The 19,224-nt window shown below is 43.3% G+C and overlaps 1 protein-coding gene across 5 annotated transcripts in view; it reads right to left on the bottom strand.

The window, feature by feature from the left end:
* The window catches only part of LOC148537665 (uncharacterized), a 259,972-nt gene that overhangs the window by 230,829 nt on the left and 9,919 nt on the right, over nt 1-19,224 (bottom strand). For all 5 annotated transcript variants that reach the window (XM_088460467.1, XM_088460468.1, XM_088460466.1 and 2 more), the window contains 5 exons: nt 18,099-18,209; nt 14,592-14,705; nt 13,990-14,184; nt 8,671-8,803; nt 1,639-1,790 (listed from right to left, as the gene is read on the bottom strand). In XM_088460467.1, coding sequence (XP_088316593.1) covers nt 1,639-1,790; nt 8,671-8,803; nt 13,990-14,184; nt 14,592-14,705; nt 18,099-18,209 — 705 coding nt within the window. The remainder of the gene's footprint in view (nt 1-1,638; nt 1,791-8,670; nt 8,804-13,989; nt 14,185-14,591; nt 14,706-18,098; nt 18,210-19,224) is intronic.

Here is a 19,224-nt window from a genome sequence, read left to right as displayed (position 1 = left end):
ATGTCGCTGATGACATGCCGGAGCATGCATCGTCAGCGACATAGCCAATACACACTGGCTGATGTGGACGTTATGTTGGCTGATCTGCTGGATTGGACGACATATCCTCTAGTGTGTACCCGGCTTTACAGGCATTTTTATACACCCCAAATTTAACAACAGCATTTATTTTAATGAAAAATATGCTTTCTATAATTTTTCACTGCTATTAAAAATGCATATATCAGCCATATGAACCATTTTAAAAGCTCTAAATATTTTTCTTTGGCACAGTAACAAACATCTATAAATTTATCCAAAATTATTTGATGCTTTTTAGGGTACAGGCTGTTCTCCCCATTTTTTTTAATTTTTTCATGTGGGTTTTTGTCCAAAAAATTATTGAGACTAATATTTTTTCAAATGGATAGTGCGAGAATCGGGAGCACACATAGATGCAATAATCAGAAATTGGTCGTAAAAGTAAATTTTTATGGCAAAAACCCAATTGAATATGCCCCATAACCATCCTTTACAGCAATGGCCCAGCATTCTGCCCCCAAGTAGTAAATACAATATCTTCTGTTTGTGCCATTATGTGCATGCCAGTATCCATGATGTCCATGTGGACTAGATCAGACACTTATTATATATATATAATATATAACATTATTATGATATTTCTGATATCTGCTGTGGTCCACTGTAGATACATTAATAGGATACTTAATATTTGCAGATGCCTCCCAAAAACGTGTGTCTTCTGAGGATATCCTGCAAATATGATTCATAAATAGGCATCTAAGTACTTTTTCTATTGCAAATTGTGGTATTTAACAGCATATATCAAACTCCTTTTTTCATATAGATTAAAAATTTGTGAACAGGGACCTAGCCCTCTGGGGTGTGGATTGAAAGATCTACAGTAAAAAGGGCGTCAATGTCTAGATAGACACCAGATGTTAGTCGATAGGTCGACAGGGACAAAAGGTCGACATGTAAGAAGGTCAGCAGGTACAGATGGTCGACATGGTCAAAGGGTCGACACAATAATGGTCAACACACGTTTTTTTTTTTTTCTAACCCTAATTTTCACCCTAACCCTCCTCTTGGTGCCTAACCCTAACCATCGGGGGTATATGCCTGACCCCAACTGTCCCATCTAGTGCCTAAACCTCCGGTAAGTGCCTAACCCTTAACCATCGGGGTAAGTGCCTAACCCTAACCTTCCGGCAAGTGCCTAACCCTGAAAAAAATCAACAAAAAAATGTGTTGACCATTTGTACCTGTCGACCTTCTTAGTGTGTAGACCTTATGTCCCTGTCGACCTATTGATTGTCTAACATCTAGTGTCTATCTAGACATTGTCAACCTTTTTACTATAGATCTATAGACCACAACCTGTTTTATTACAGTGTTTGTTTCTAAACGCAAAGTGCTGCAGGGTATGTTGGAGCTATATAAATTATAATATTATTATTAATAATAATATTGCATGCAGAATTGCAGATACATGTAAAATAATGAATACTCCTTGATTATCAGGGATTGCCTACCAGTTCTCTGACAGTAGAACACTTGCTGATCAGTACTGCCACCTGGTGCATAGTATGTGTGCAGAATTATCAGTATTACATTTAGCACTTGGTTTTGTCCTACCAGAGAAAGCAGCTCCATCTCATTAGCTGTGCTCTTAAGCTTCCCTGTATCATACTCTATTCTAAAAGCAGACAGTAAATGTTGAAGATGTGGCTTTAACTGTTCAGTTTCTGTCCGATGCTGTGGTAGGTCATCGTCTTCCCAGTTATGACCTTCACAAAAAATAAACAAAAAAAGTTATGCATTATGTTTCTGACATTCGGTTTAAATGAATGTACTCAAAAAGCACTAATCCATGTCATCAAATGGTTAATTACATTGAAACTGTATTTTTTTTTTTTTTTTTAATATTAACGTGATTATAGTCCATATTCAAGTTTACTCCTATGTGTGAGATTGCTGAAAAAGTATTGCTATATAACAGACGTATTCTGCCACTCTCATGACAATTTGTCCAAATGGGAATACAGCCAATGCATCTATGTACCTAGGTCACAGGTTCTCAAACTGGGTCCTCAGGAACCCAAACAGTGCATGTTTTCCAGGTCTCCTCACAGCATTACAAGTGAAATAATTAGCTCCCCCTGTGCATCTTTTAAAATGTGTCAGTGAGTAAATGAATACACCTATGTACCTGCTGGGTGACCTGGAAAATGTGACCTGTGTGGGGTCCTGAGGACAGAGTTTGAGAACCACTGCCCTAGGTGATCAATAAGGCAGCTGCTGTTCATTAATGTAATACATACCTTTCTCTGTTTAGTGATGTGGGTACGCTGCAGATGCAACACTTCATTCATACTGTTATTTCTCTAAAGGTGTAAGACTTTAATACAGCATAAAAATGTAAACCTTCATTTTTTTTTGAATACTTATAGGAAGTATTTATCATGCTAAATAAACTGGAAATCTTGGGATTGGATTCTAAGATGGTTGAATGGAAAAGAAACTGGTTGCAGGATAGGAAACAGATAGTTGTAGTAAATGGAGTGCAGTCTTGTGAGGGAAAGGTTACAAGTAGGGAACCCCAGGGATCTGTACTTGAGCCAGTGCTTTTTAATATCAATGTTAGGAACATTGCAAATGGTATTGAAGGGAAACTATGCCTTTTTGCAGATGACACAAAAGGTATGCAATAGGGGTGAGCGGGTTCGGATTTCTGAAATCCGAACCCCCCCGATCAGAGTACGATCCGAGTCAGGCTCGACTTTTCCCGCCTGACTCGGATCTGAAATCGAGGCAAAACGTCATCATCCCGCCTTCCGAGTCTCGCGGGTTTTGGATCCTATATAAGGTACCCGCGTCGGCGCCATTTTCTCACTCGGCTGTGGACAGTGAAGAGGGAGGGTGGGAGTTAGGGCTGTGTAGTGTAGTGTAGTGCTGCTGTTGTCCACTACTTCAAAGTCCATAGGGGCTGGCTGTGTTGTGCTGTGCTGCTGTTGTTAATAGGGGCTGTGTCCACTACTTCAAAGTCCATAGGGGCTGGCTGGACTGTGTTGTGCAGTCAGTTCTCCATAGGGGCTGTGTCCACTCCAAAGTCCTGTGCAGTGTCCCAGTCCTAAAGGGGTGCTGTAGTGTTGTCCAGGGGGTGCTCTGTCCATCAGGGGTGCTCCCCCCAAGTGCTAAAAAAATAATATATTTTCTGTGTTTGTGAATTGTGTGCGCAGTAGCCGCACGTGCATCAACAAAGTAATGCCAAGCGTGCGCCTGTGTCATAAGTAAAGGGCCGGCTGGCTTGACCGTTAAAGGGTGCTGTAACCCCGAAAGTACACTCCAGTCCAAACCAAAAAAATAATTATTTTCTGTGTTTGTGAATTGTGTGCGCAGTAGCCGCACGTGCATCAACAAAGTAGTGCCAAGCGTGCGCCTGTGTCATAAGTAAAGGGCCGGCTGGCTTGACCGTTAAAGGGTGCTGTAACCCCGAAAGTACACTCCAGTCCAAACCAAAAAAAAAATTATTTTCTGTGTTTAGCCGCACGTATATATCAAATTGATATAACATAAATGGAGGACCAAACTTTCTCCGATAAAAATAAAATAGAGAAAGATCAAGAACCACTTCCTCCTAGTGCTGAAGCTGCTGCCACTAGTCATGACATAGACGATAACATGCCATCAACGTCGTCTGCCAAGGCCGATGCCCAATGTCATAGTAGAGGGCACATACAATCCCAAATGGCAAAGTTCAGGAAAATGACCTTGAAAAAGACATTTAAATCAGCTGAAGAGAAACGTAAACTTGCCAATATGCCATTTACGACACGGAGTGGCAAGGAACGGCTAAGGTCGATCCCTAGTATGTTCATGACTAGTGGTTCGGCTTCACATGACGATGGAAGCCCTCCTCCCACTAAAAAAATCAAAAGAGTTATGCTGGCAAAAGCACAGCGAAGAACTGTGCATTCTAAGAAGATATCACAAATCCCCAAGGAGAGTCCAAGTGTGGTGGTGGTTGCGATGCCTGACCTTCCCAGCACTGGACGGGAAGAGGTGGCTCTTTCCACCATTTGCACGCCCCCTGCAAGTGCTGAAAGGAGCACCCACAGTCCACTTGCTGATATGCAAATTGAAGATGTCACTGTTGAAGTACAACAGGATGAGGATACTGGTGTAGCTGGCGCTGAGGAGGAAGTTGGCGAGGAGGATTCTGATGGTGATGTGGTTTGTTTAAATCAGGCTCCGGGGGAGACAGTTGTTGTCCGTGGGATGAAAAAGACCATCACGGTCATGCCTGGGCAGAAGACCAAACATTCCACCTCTTTGGCCTGGCAATATTTCTATCCAAATCCGGACAACAACTGTCTTGCCATATGTACCATATGTAAAGGTGAAATAAGTAGGGGTAGGGACGTCAACCACCTAGGAACATCCTCCCTTATACGGCACCTGCAGCGCGTTCATAAAAAGTTACTGTCAAGTTCAGAAACTTTGGCTAAGACCGTAAGCAGTCCAGGGACACCTAAATCCCGTTGTATCCAAGCGCCTGCAAACCACACCGTCAACTCCCTCCTCGTCAATTTCCTCCTTAGTCAGGATCGGAAGTAGTCCTGCAGGCCATGTCACTGGCATGACTGACTCTCCTATCTGGGATTCCTCCGGAGGATCCTGCATTGCTACGCCTACTGCTGCCGCTGCTGCTGTTGCTGGGAGTCGTTCATCATCCCAGAGAGGAAGTAGGAACACCACTACTTTTACTAAACAATTGACCCTCCAACAGTCCTTAACGAGGAGGATGAAGTACGACAGCAGTCATCCTGAAGCAAAACGTATAACTGAGGCCTTGACTGCTATGTTGGTGTTAGACGTGCGTCCGGTATCCGCCATTAGTGCAGTGGGATTTAGACAATTGATGGAGGTAGTGTGTCCCCGGTTCCAAATCCCGTCTAGATTCCACTTCACTAGGCAGGCGATACCGAGACTGTACAGAAACGTCAGAAAAAGTGTCCTCAGTGTCCTGAAAAATGCCGTTGTACACAATTTCCACTTAACCACGGACATGTGGACAAGTGGAACAGGGCAGACTAAGGACTATATGACTGTGACAGCCCACTGGGTAGATGCATCACCTTACGCAGCAACAGCAGCAGCGTCACCAGTAGCAGCATCTCAGAAACGCCAGCTCGTTACAAGGCAGGCTACGCTGTGTATCACCGGTTTCAGTAAGAGGCACACCGCCGACAACCTCTTAGAGAAACTGTGGGAAATCATCGCCCAGTGGCTTACCCCACTTAGACTCTCCTGGGGATTTGTGATATCTGACAACGCCACCAATATTGTGAGGGCATTACATCTGGGCAAATTCCAGCATGTCCCATGTTTTGCTCACACAATAAACTTGGTGGTGCAGAATTTTCTGAAAAGCGACAGGGGCGTGCAGGAGACGCTTTGGGTGGCCCGAAAAATTTCTGGCCACTTTCGCCATTCAGCGACTGCGTGCCGAAGACTGGAGCGCCAGCAAACACTCTTGAACCTGCCCCGCCATCACCTGAAGCAAGAGGTTGTGACGCGGTGGAACTCAACCCTCTATATGCTTCAGAGGATGGAGGAGCAGCAAAAGGCCATACAAGCCTATACATCCACCTATGACATAGGCAAAGGAGGGGGTATGCACCTGACTCAAGCGCAGTGGAGAATGATTTCCGTGTTGTGCAAGGTTCTACAGCCCTTCGAACTTGCCACACGTGAAGTCAGTTCAGACACTGCCAGCTTGAGTCAGGTCATTCCCCTCATCAGGCTTTTGCAGAAGCAGCTGGAGAAAGTGAAGGAGGAGCTAAGACGGAGTGATTCCGCTCGGCATGTGGGACTTGTGGATGAAGCCCTTCATTCGCTTTGCCAGAATTCCAGGGTGGTCAATCTGTTGAAATCAGACCACTACATTTTGTCCACCGTGCTCGATCCTAGGTTTAAAGCCTATGTGGTGTCTCTCTTTCCGGCCGACACAAGCCTGCAGAGGTGCAAAGACCTGCTGGTGAACACACTGTCAGCTGAAGCGGAACGTGACACGTCAACAGCTCCTTCTTCATTTTCTCCCGCAACTGGGACTGCCAGGAAAAAACTTAGGTATCCTAAGCAACCCGCTGGCGGTGATGCAGGGCAGGCAGGACCAAGTTTGGACATCTGGTCCGGACTGAAGGACCTGGCAACAATTTCTGACATGTCTACTGTCACTGCATATGATACTGTCACCATTGACAGAATGGTGGAGGATTACATCGGTGACAGCATCCAAGTAGGCATGTCAGACAGTCCATACCTGTACTGGCAGGAAAAAGAGGCAATTTGGAGGCCCCTGTACAAACTGGCTCTATTTTACCTGAGTTTCCCCCCCTCCAGTGTGTACTCCGAAAGAGTGTTTAGTGCAGCCGGGAACCTTGTCAGCGAAAGGCGTAGGAGGTTGCTTCCACAGAATGTGGAGAAGATGATGTTCATCAAAATGAATTATCAGCTCTTCCAGGGAGACCAGCCTCCAGAACGTACAGAGGGACCTGTGGTGGTGGATTCAAGTGGGGACGAGTTAATACTTTGTGAGGATGAAGATGTACACACTGAAGAGGGTGAGGAATCGGTGGATGAGGAGGATGAGGATGACATCTTGCCTCCGTAGAGCCAGTTTGTGCAGGGACACATTAATTGCCAGCTTGTTTTGTGGGGGCCCAAACGAACCAATCATTTCAGCCACAGTTGTGTGGCAGACCCTGGCGCTGAAATTATTGGTTTGTTAAAGTGTGCATGTCCTGTTTATACAACATAAGGGTGGGTGGGAGGGCCCAAGGACAATTCCATCTTGCACCTCTTTTTTTTCTTTGCATTATGTACAGTTTGGGGCCTAGTTTTTCAAACTGCCATCCTGTCTGCCACTGCAGTATCACGCCTAGATGGGTCACGTGTTTGTGCCGCCCACTCGTGTCGCTTAGCATAGTCATCCAGCTACCTCGGTGCAACCTTTTGGACATAAAAACACTATTGTGAGGTGTGAGGTGTTCAGAATAGACTGGAAATGAGTGGAAATTAAGGTTATTGAGGTTAATAATAGCATAGGAGCAGAAAAACCTACAAATTCTGTGATTTTAGCTGTTTTTATGCTTTTTTTCAAAAAAATACAGATCCAAAACACAAAACCCAGAACCCAAAACATGGAAGGGTGGTTTTGGCAAAACCAATCCAGATCCAAAACACGAAGAAAGATCCAGATCCAAAACCAAAACGAAAAGTGGCCGGTGCACACCCCTAGTATGCAATAGGGTAGACACACCAGGAGGAGTGAAACAAATGATTAAGGAGCATTCTAGGTAGACTAGAGCAGTGGCGTCAAAAGGGGTGCAGAACGCAACTGGGTGTCACCTGCCGAGGGGTGACACCAAAGTATCTGCTCCTCCTCAGTGACAGGAGCCGGGTGCTGCACTGTAGCAATACGTGCAGCACTCTGCTCCTGATACAGTGAGGGAGTGGGCACTTTGAAACAGACTGGTCCCCGGACCCCAGAGTGAATAAAATGGGGGTTCGGGCCGTAAGGCCACGCCCCCTACCCATGAGGCCATGCCCCCTGTCCGCAAGGCCAAGCCCCTTTTTTGCTAGCACGCCAGAACACTCCCCAACCCAGGAAGGTATGACACTGGATGAGAGGAATGGTCAAGACTTGGCAATTACAGTTTAACACCAAAAAATGCAAAGTCATGCACTTGGGCTTCAAAAACCCAAAGGCTAATTATAGTATTAACGGCACTATACTGGAAACTACTGAGGAAGAAAGGGATCTAGGAGTTACTATTTCAGCCAGGTGACTTAAAGGCAGGTAAGCAATGTAACAAAGCAATGAGGAAGGAAAAAGTCAGATGCTTGGTTGCATAGGGAGAGGAATCAGTAGCAGAAAGAAAGAAGTGATAATACCACTGTATAGGTCATTGGTACATCCTCATCTCGAATATTGTGTTCAGTTCTGGAGGCCATATCTCCAGAAGGATATTAATACATTAGAGACTGTACAAAGAAGGGCAACTAAAATGGTGCAAGGTCTACACCACAAAACGTACCAGGAAAGACTAAAAGATCTTAATATGTATAGTTTGGAGCAGAGAAGGGAAAGGGAGACATGCTAGAAACGTTCAAATATATAAAGGGTTTTAATAAGGTACATGAAGGAGACATTCTTCAAAGGAAGAGAAGTACAAGAACACGTGGGCATGCACTGACACTGGAGGAAGGTAGATTTAAAAGGAAATTTGAGAAGAAAATTACTCCACAGAAAGGGTAGTAGATAAGTGGAATAGCCTCCCATCAGAGGTGGTAGGGGCTAAGGCAGTAGAGCAATTTAAACATGCTTGGGATAAGCATAAGAATATCCTTACAAGAACTGAGGCTCCAATAAGGTTGAGGTTACCAAATGGGAAAAAAAAAAAAAAAAAAAAAGGGGCAGACTAGATGGGCCAAATGGTTTTTTTCTGCCATCAAATTCTGTGATTCTGTGCTAAACTTTTTGAGAAAGGCTGCATACAATAGATGGAAGTCAGCACAAATATTATTATAGCATGTTTTAATGTATACGATAGACAGTATTTATAAATCTGCTTCTAAACCCATATAGGACACATTTCTTACCAGCCTCTTCTGTGCGATCCTCAGGACTTAAAGTGACAGATCCAAACCCACTGAGGTGGTGACATTCATTGGCATTTAATTGTGACTTATGAACTTCCTCAGCAAGGTCAGATGTTGGCAGGTACTGTAAGCTCTAAAAATATTGAAATAAAGAAATATCACAATATGCCATGGTGTTTTATTATTGACTGACAAGTTGTATTGCTATAAAGGGCCTAATTCAGCAGTGCTCCCAGATTTCTGATTATCGGGAATCTGTGCGTGCGCAGGACCCATTGCGAGTGTGCAGAATAGGTCCTGCGTAGTCGCACGCAGACCCTTGAATGCCTCTGCCTGATTGACAGGCACAGGAATTTAAAGGGTAGTGCGTGTCCGCCCCGTTTTCCAGGAGTTGCCAGCCCAGTGTCCTGGGATCCCAAGCCGGCCAGCCTGAGTAAGCTCCCACCCCCACTATAGTGTCATTGTCCGGCCACGCCCCCTGCTGCATACAGGCATTCAGCTCCCTCCCGGAAGGAGGGAGCTGAATGTCGGCAAGTATGCAGTACTGTTGGTGCACGTCTGAAGTGTCCTACGGACGCTCCAGGCGGCACTGCTGAAGAGATTCTGGCTGCAGGGTGCCTGTAAAGGCACCCTGCTAGCCAGATGTAGGGGCGGTGGGTGAACGGCGGTGCCGCCCACAGAGCCTTGCGCAACCGCACCGCTCGCATACCCCTAGTTATGATCCTGGTCAACTTCTTAATAGACAAATAGTAGAGAGTATGGTCCGGGCACTACTCTTGCTGGGATACTTGGTACAATATGAAGCTCTGAATATTTGGCCCCCAGCCCATACTCTCTACTATTTGCTTAAAATAAGTTTGTTCAAGTTTTCAGTAAGGTTCCCATCATAGAACAGGACTTACCTTTTTTTTTAGGACTCCTTTTCATTACATATGAAGAAGGTCATGAGGCTTATTATAAAATGCAAGGTGACCCATGTTTTTGGTACGGATATATAGGTCTAAAATACTAGTACTACATGGTTTCATATGCAAATGAGAAACTTTACCCTACACTAATAAGCCTCAAACAAAACAAACAGTTTCTCTGAATGGATACTGTCTGTTCACTTGCTTGAGTCATGATCCGAGCACCCACAGCACTTTGCTGCTTTGTAATTGGCGTGAGAAAATGCCTGTCTGTGTAAATATTGAAGTGTCAAAAGTCATGGGTGAGCAGTATGTAAAAGAAGTGGTAGGTGGCGTCACTGCATACTGTGACGTCTTGGAAATACCCAGACCTACATCTCATTAGTCAGTTTGAATAACGACTAGGCTGCTCATGACAAGGCAACGTGAATTTGAACGGAGCATGATAGGGGATGCCTGAAGGATGCGACATTCCATTTCCAAAGTTGTGCAGACATTTGACATTCCTCAATCTACGGTGTAACGTGTGTACCGGTAATACCTCATGGAAGGCATCACCACCCACCGTGGACAGTGCAGTGGGCAACCACGGGTTTTTAATGATCGTGACCAGCAGTGTCTGGCCAGAATTGTCCATGGTAACAGACAAGCAACACTGGCTAAAATTACATCCACATTCAATGTACCAGACGCATATCCAGCTGGTCAGTCCAGTGTTGTTTAGCTTCCATGAGATATGGGAGCGGAAGACCCACCAGAGTGCCCCTGGTAACACTATGGCACCGGACACAGTGCCTCACCTGGGCTTGAAAAGTCACTAACTGGACCCTGGGAAAATGTGGTATGGTCCAATGAGTCATGGCTCCAGTTGTTTTGGGCTGATGGTAGGTTTTGGGTGTGGCACAGAGGCCATGGACCCCATTTGTCAACAAGGCGTCGTGTAGGCTGGTGGTGGTTCCATAATGTGTGGGGTGTGTTCATGTGGCATGGGTTGGGTCAGCTGGTCCATCTGAACACTTCGTTGACTAGTAACTGCTATGTTGCCTAGCTTGATGGCCTTTTGTCCCCCTTCATAGACTTCACCGTGTCACTGATCCAAAATTGTCTAGAATTGGCTTGAGGAGCATGCTGGAGAGTTCCAATGAATAGTGTGGCCACCATGTTCACCCAAAATTAACCCAATCCAGCATTTATGGGATGTGGTGGAGAGATCCAATCACCCCCAAGATCATGCACCTGCAATTACCAGGGAGCTGTGGGTAGCTATCCAGACAGCATGTGTCAACATCTCTCCAGAGGTTTTCCATCCACTTGTGGAATCAATGCTATGCAGAGTTGCTACACTTTGCTGGTTTAGGGAGGTCTTACACAATACTAGGCATCTATCCCATGACTTTTGGATCTTCAGTATTTAGCAAGTATATTAGACCCAAATAGGCAGTACTCTCAGAACTTGAAAGACGCATTCAAATATGATGGAAAGCAGTTCCTTAATTCGATGTTTGTTTCATTATAAACCTTTTTCAAGGATATAATATGGCAGAAGACTGTCAATACTGCATCCTTGAGAAAGTTTTATAACTAGACCGAACCGTCAGATTAAGGACCTGATTCCCAGCATATTTTATTGAGTTTTTCAAGTCCGGAGAGTGCCGTCAATTTGGCTTCATATTTATAACATTGTACTCACACGAATAAAGATATGGGATATATTAAAAATATTTACAAGTAATCTAGTCCGACATCTATCACAAAATGGTATAAATTGCCATCTTAATCCTTAACCAATATGCAACATCCACTTCTGTCATTTTAACTGTTGTTTATTAACAATCTTTGAAGGACCCTAATATGCACCATTCACATGTCCAAAATAGTGGATATATTAAAATGTTATTTAAAAGTATGAAACAGATAACACGTGAGATCAAATTTAATGTAATAACCTTTTAAATAAGTTGGAAACTGTAGAACCACCAGGAAACCAGGCTATACAGGTCTCCTAATTATTTAAAATGTTATATTAGATAAAGCAAAAATATTTTATATACAATAATGTGCTGTGATAAGTTGTAGGAGGTATATAAATTGTTATTTAAAGCTGCACTAACACCTAGAAAATGTTTTTCCTAAGATGATCCCTCTCACTAACCAGAATACCAGGAGTAGCTCTGTGCAGATGATTTTTCCTGGGAACCTTTATTTCTGTCACAGCCCTATTTGTATCCCAGGGGTGTGGTATAGAAAGTTGACAATCAGAAAGTCCACATGGACAGGAGACATACTGTCCACAGTAGTCATGTCAACGATGTGGCTCTCCATAGGGGCTTTAAATAATCCCTATATGCATCTTAACCTAACCCTAAAGGAGCGTACACACTAGATGATATGCTCCCTGAGCGATATCGTCTAGTGTGTCCCCGGCAGGGTGTGCTCAATGTCATTCATGACATTGAGCACACCCGCTGAACGATATCATTAACGATATTGTTCAGCGCCGGGCTCTCTCCCCCATTCCCCAACATGCAGCAACCTAACAATATCGTCAGGTTGGCCTGCAAGTTTACCCGATGAACGATAATGACGAGAAACCTGCAGGAACGCGCATCATCGTTATCGTTCATCGTTTTGGTGTTAAAAATGGACGATAAAGTGGACAACTGAACGATAACGATATCGTTATCATTCAGTCATCCACTTTAATCGCCCAGTGTGTACGCACCTTAACCCTTAAAATCGGCTCAAATCATCTGCTGACATTGTGTCCATCAACGTTCACAATCACAAGCCTTCTACAGTGTGATTGCTCCTCCCACTAGGATCCAACCCTACTGCCCCCCATCCCACAGCTATTTAAATACGGTTAATGATATAGCAATGACCAATTCCTATATTACAGTACTGGCAGAGGCTCAGGAAAATGTAAACATTCAGTAGCTTCCTGTGTTCGTGCAGATTTAAAGGTATGTAGTAATAAAGTCAACATTCAGAATGTCGACATGGACAGAATGTCAGCCTGCAACATGTCAACATTCACAATATCGGCACTGACATAATGTTGACACTTTCAGAATGTCTACAGACAGTTTTCGGGTTAGGAATAGATTAGGGTTAGTGTTAGATTGCAGTTAGGGTTGGAAAGTGCAAAATCACATTGTCAACATGTTGACTTTCATGATGTCAACATTTCTGCATCTAAAGGGCACATCAGCAGCTGAAATTCATCGCCAACTGGTGTGTGGTGATAAACATCATGTCAAGGAAACAGGTTTGGGTTTGGTGCACTGCCTTTGATAACGGCAGAAAGGACGTTCAAGATGAGCACATCCACCACATTGAAGGTCTGATTCAGGAGGACATTCGAGTTAGTGATATTGCTGAGAAATTGAACATCTCAGTGGGTACTGTGCACAACATCGTTCATGAGCAACTGGGATACAGGAAAAAGTGCTTACGATGGGTACCGAAGCAACTCACAGACGTTCACAAAACCAATAGGATGGGATTGTCTCTCATGCACTTGACTCGGTACCATGAGGAGTGAGTGCAGTTCCTGCAGTGTATTGTTGCAGCCAATAAAATGTGGGTGCATCATGTGACACAGAGACGTGGGTGCATCATATGACACAGAGACAAAGCAAACATCCATGATATAGAAACATGCATCGTCTCCACCTTCAAAAAAATTCAAAACAACTCCATCAGCAAAGCTGATCATGGTGACTGTGTTTTGGGACCACAACGGCATGCTTCTTGCTGATTTCCTCACCAAGAGAGATACTGGGAATGCTGTCTGTGAGACAATGAGCCAGTTGCGGAGGGCAATTAGTTGAAAACTACCTGGGTTACTGTGAACAGGCATCGTATTGCTGCACAAAAATGCCAGGCCACACTCAGCCAACTGCAGGCATGAGAGCTCTACCATTGGGAGGTACTGGACCATCCTTCCTACAGCCCTGATCTGGTACCAAGTGATTTCCATCTCTTTGGACCATTGAAGAAGCACCTGGGGTGGAAGGAGATTTGCACCTGATGGTGAAGTTCAGCAAGCCATCATGTAATGGCTTCAGGGCTTGACACTGATATCTTCTATGCCAGGACAGATGTCTTGGTGTACCGTTGGAACAAATGTTTAGACAAGTATGGGGACTATGTGGAAAAATATTCTGTATCAAGGTAATACTATTGATTATACAGACTGTATATGTACGAGTTGAAGGTCTTGTTACCTTATTTATTGGACCACCCTCGTATGTTTGCTCCATTTGCATCCATTGTAAGCTATTCCACTTCTTACAATCAACATTTTCCTTTATTTGAACTTTGGCAATGATTTACCAATCCAACTACCATTTGTCTTACATAGGTACTTTTAAACATCTATTTAGAATAAAAGTCATAGAATACTCACTCTGATATAGTTGTATATAGGCTTCACAGTGTGCAAGTGGCAAACTAACCACTGCAAATAAATCACAAGGTCTTCAAGAGTTACTAAATGAATAGAATTATTTTGTCCGGTCAGTAAGTGCTCTCTGGCGATTGACAGCCTTTGTGCTCTCTGTACAGCATCATTGTATTCTTTCATGATGTATCCAACTTGCTCCTGTACGTGTAAAAGCAATTATGTATAAATTATCATTCAGATCATTAGACAGTGTAACAACATACAGTACACCTTTACATTGACGATACATAGATTATATCCTAACAAATTGCACAGAACAATCTCCAGAAGGAAAAAAATCGTGTCATCCCACAACTCCGAGCTGCTGAAAGGGACATCTGCTTAGACGTTGCCTTGCCCGCCTTCAGAGGCTATGTTACATATAAACCTCTATTTGTTGCTGCCATCTGTGACCATAATGCATTTCTATTTCTTTGCACAACACAGAGCAAACAAAATAGGCTATACAAAAGAAAGCGAATATACTTCGTATTTTGTTGTGGATTACTGTGCATTTGCCTCAGGTCATATGCCGTTGCCATGTACACATGTACCCAGCTACTTACCTGATACTGCGGGTAACACTGTTCCATGACACTAGTGTGGCGACAGAACCTCTTCCACCTCAGCATGTGCAGGTATTTACTTCGGACTAACTGCTGAATTCTGTCGGAGAAAAACTTAGACAGAAATATGGGAATTTATTACCAGAATATTGTATCATAAGAACGTCATTGTGTATATTCCATGTGAATGCATTATTTGTTTCACAAGACAGTTATATGCAGATCTATAGCTGCTCCATATAAAAATATGCCATGGCATACAACCAAATTATCATGGGATTTCATTGTAAGTTAATCATTTGCCATAGTTACCACTCGAATCGGTATGAAATAACGCCGTCCACATGGCCGGCGGTTCGATTCCCGGCAGCAGCAGCCCGACACTGGAACAGATCCTGGCAGCGGCAGCCAGACAGCGCTGGAAATCCAGATCGTGCCTAGGTAAGTATTAACTAACCTAACCTACCCCCTAACCCTCCCTTGGGGGGGAGGTTTGGGTTAGGCACCCCTAAGTGCCTAACCCTAATCCCCCATCTAAGTGCCTAAACCTAACCCCCCCTTCCTCGCTGCCTAAATCTAAGTCTTCCGGCGGGGTGCCTAACCCTAACCTCCCCCGGGGGTGCCTAACCCTTCGATCGGGATGCCGGTCTCCTGGCGTCGGGGAAATGAGCGACTTCTACATCTAGACGCCGGACATTTCACCCTCGCCGGGATATGACAGTCGGGAAGCCGGCTGTCGGTATAATGTCAGCCGGCTTCCCGATTGCATCCCATTACCACTTGCTCTCTCTCTCCATGTACGTATTCCTGATTTGGAGCATGCACAGTCACCAATTTCTTTGTACATCAAATGCGTGGCGGTATGTTAAAATCCATGAGATGTCTCCGAAAACCCAATTGAGTTTGGCTCAGGCCTCATGTGCCTTGTTCATAAGGATTACCATGGAACAGTTTCAAAATAGTGGCAAACGTAGAACCAATAATAAAATTGTCTTTATGCAACTTTTTACATATGTTTGTAAACTTAAACTATACATTTTTAGGTCCCAAAGTAAATCTAAAATATATCACATAATATAAAATCATAGTTTCTTAAGATAAAAAGTAAAAGGACCAAGCATATGCTGGTGACCTATGCCCTCCTCCCTCTCAATCCCATCACACCCCCCTGCTCCACCCTGTCCTGTCCCTCACCATCCTCTGTGCATACTCAGAATATGGAGTGTAAGCATACATGTCCTTTCAGATTTGTGTGATTCAGCCACTTACACCTGGATAGGTGGGAAAAGACATTCTAACATAGGCGGAGTACAGTTAGAGAGTGTTTGTGCAAACTACTTGTGATTGGCCAATTGCTGTTGCATCACTACTGTTTCTGAGTCTTATTTCTGCTGTATACAAGATTTTTTTTTAGTTTTAATGATGTGTAATAGACAATGTTTATTTTGCAGCAAAACAAATGGTTAAAAACATGAGCGTAAGTGTATGTATCGTATGCATGACATAAACTGGAGTCATAATATGGGTCGAAAGATGTTATTTTTATGTATATTTCCTGCGCAGATTACGAATATTTTGCGAACAACTCTGCATTAGCTCAAATATGTATTTAAGTTTAATACCTTGTAATTGTAATCATGGAATACTCATATATATTCTTGAGAAATGGCTAATTCTGATAGCCCTGTATTTGTAGAAAGGTCACTTAGTGCATGATATAAATGTAACTGTTAAAATATAATATGTGCAAACTGGTAAATCCTGTAAAAAAAAACAACTTTGGCCTAAATCTTCACAAAAACAGCAGCAGCAGCACGTACAGTATATAATAAACTGAACTGATAGAAATTCACTGTCCAAAGAGAAAAATAGTGGGTGCGGAGTCTCAGACAAAACCTCCCATAAGAAAGGGCAGTGAACCTGCAAAACAGGCCTACTCACACCCCAATGCAATACATGGACTCAGTAAGCAGCAAGGCAAGCCCGCCAATACATTCTTGAATCAGAACATGTTCATTACATCTTTATGCACCTGTAGAAAAGGATTTCTGAACCACACCTGCTTCTTTTAAGAAGCAGTAATCTGAGATAATCATAATTATATTTTCACTTGGACGTTTGGATATGAAAGTTTGGAAATTGGATATATATTTTTAATAGGCATTTCTTCTGCCCCTGTAAGTGAAAAAATGACTTCATTGTCTCATTGTGTGTAAGTAAGATGAACATCTATAAGCCACTTCCTGAGAAGTCATGAGAAATTCCAGGATGACAGATGAATAGGGGTAGCATGAGAAGGTTTTATTTTAAGTTATTGTTCCAGGTTTGAAAAGTCTGCATTATATTGTATACGATATGATTGGTTGCTTGCAATACCTTGGTTATACAATATACATACATGTAAACCAGAATTAAATGTGCTAGTCTCAACTCAGGATTCTTGTACGTAGCTGAAAGATACTCTGCACAAAAAAAATGTTTGATTCATTTAGACTTACTTGCTGTTTTGAATTCAATTATTTCTACAACAAAATTAGAGGTCACACCAAGATGTGTTTGATGTTTAGGCACAAAAAAATATGAATTTGCGAAGCCCACATTTATATGGCCATAGTAGGACATTTGATACTTAAATTCTGTACTCTACTATATGCTTTTCAATTTTGTGCCATTAGATCTTTGGCACAGTAGTAATGTAAACACATTTCTCTCTTGGAAAGAATTACCAGGATAGCAGTGTGTGATTTTATTTTATACACGCGATTTACATAGTGGTGCCTCAAAATAAACAGCAGAAGTGCTTTGTGAGAATTCAGCTATGCAGCTCCCATAGTTTGCAACATTTTAGAATTATTTCCAGAGACATTCCACTACTGAGTGGGCGCATCCAGTGGCCTCACTAGGGGGGTACGGAGCACACCAGGTGACACCAAAATAGCAGAGCTGCTTTGCCATTTTGGGGTCAAGCCCACCAATAGTTAACACTGTGCCAGGAGTCAACAGAGACTGCCCAGCAACTCCTGGAGCACTGAGCAACCCCCGAGCATAATGAAAATAGAGGTATGACCGCAAGGTCACACGCCAGGGGCGTGGCCTCATGGGCACGAGACCATGCCCCATTTCACACGCACACAAATACGGAGCGTGCAAGAAGTCCACAGTGGCGCACTGGGTGGCACCAACACAATGATGCCACTGGGTGCATCTACACACAACAAGATTAGTGCCACCTTGTACACTACAATCCCCATCATTACTTGTTTATAGGTCTAGTATAAATACTTCTCTTCAATAAATATTAATTTAATTTAAAATTCCTGGGAAATAAAAATAGCTTGAAGATATAGAATAAGAGGAATTGTGTTATACAGGTGGTCAGAGACATTTTCTCTGACAAATCTTTTTAAACCCTGGAAATTGGATATCACATGTGACCATGGGCTACATGTTTGAGAGTTAGGAATACAGTATAATATTTTATCCAATGAGTTATTTGAACACACTTACCTGATGCAGTAGGAGGGGAAGGTTTTCCTCAGTGTACTCTCTTCTTAGACAGCTTTCCAGCTCTCTCTGCATGACATCAGCCTGAATAACAATTGGTTTTGCTGCTGCCACCTTCAACCAATGTGAAATAATTTAGAATTTTAAAATTACACTTCAGCATTACTAAATAAATAAAAGACAAAAAGTAATTATACTAATCTATATAATAAGTGAGAAAGTTTGTCTGTTTGTCCTTTATGCACGAACATAATTTTGTACTAAGCTCCACCAAATTTGGCATGATGGTGTAGTTTGACCAGGATTAGGTTTTTGGCTATGTTTGAAGTTCACCAAGTAGGCCGTGGAGAAATTTTTATTTAAGCAAGTTCCCTCAGGATGTCTTCCAGTGCCTAAAACTACACTGGCCCTCATTCAGAGCCGCTCGTTAGCGGCTGTACGCTCGTTCCGAGCGATGTTTGCACATCTGCGCATGCGTACGCGTTTTAGTACGCATGCGCGAACCAGTCAGTGCGGCCGAAAATCCTTTGTACGCTATATAGCGAGTGCCTGCTATTTTGAGTGACAGAATGAGGCGTATGTGGGTGGTAACAGGGGAAGGTGCTTGAAAATGGGGAGTGGAGATCCGAACGCAGGCGTGCTTAAAGGTCAAAACGGGCGTTTTATGGGTGTGTATATTTAAAACAGCAGCGTCATTGACCACGTCACTGGGTTATTTTATAGCCAGAACTGCACGCAAATTTGTGGTAGCAAACACCAACCACAAGAATAGCGAGTAGTTCATACGCTGGTCGATGTACTCGATTAATCTAATAAATAGCGGATATGACGTAGGATGCGAGCGGCCAGGGGGCGTTTTTAACAAATAAACGAGCGTATGTTTTGCACGCTCGTTCAGACTTAGAGGTGTGAACAGACAGCAATGTGCGTACGGATCATTTGAATAGCCACCCCTTGTTTTTAAACGAACGACCGCAAATAGCGAACGGCTCTGAATGAGGGCCACTGATCTTAAGGCACAGGCTGAAATGTACCAGTGGGGGGTGGGGCAGACAGAGCTCTAATGGAAGAGCAGTGAGTCAGAGGATCAACTGTCACTCTGCACCTGCACTGACAGTTTCTCATTTGC

The sequence above is a fragment of the Taudactylus pleione genome, unplaced genomic scaffold (assembly GCF_031769625.1).
Source record: "Taudactylus pleione unplaced genomic scaffold, aTauple2 ptg000046l, whole genome shotgun sequence".
Classification (NCBI taxonomy): Eukaryota; Metazoa; Chordata; class Amphibia; order Anura; family Myobatrachidae; genus Taudactylus; species Taudactylus pleione.
Note: the sequence above shows the minus strand (reverse complement) of the source record. Positions and strands in the feature narration are given on the sequence as shown.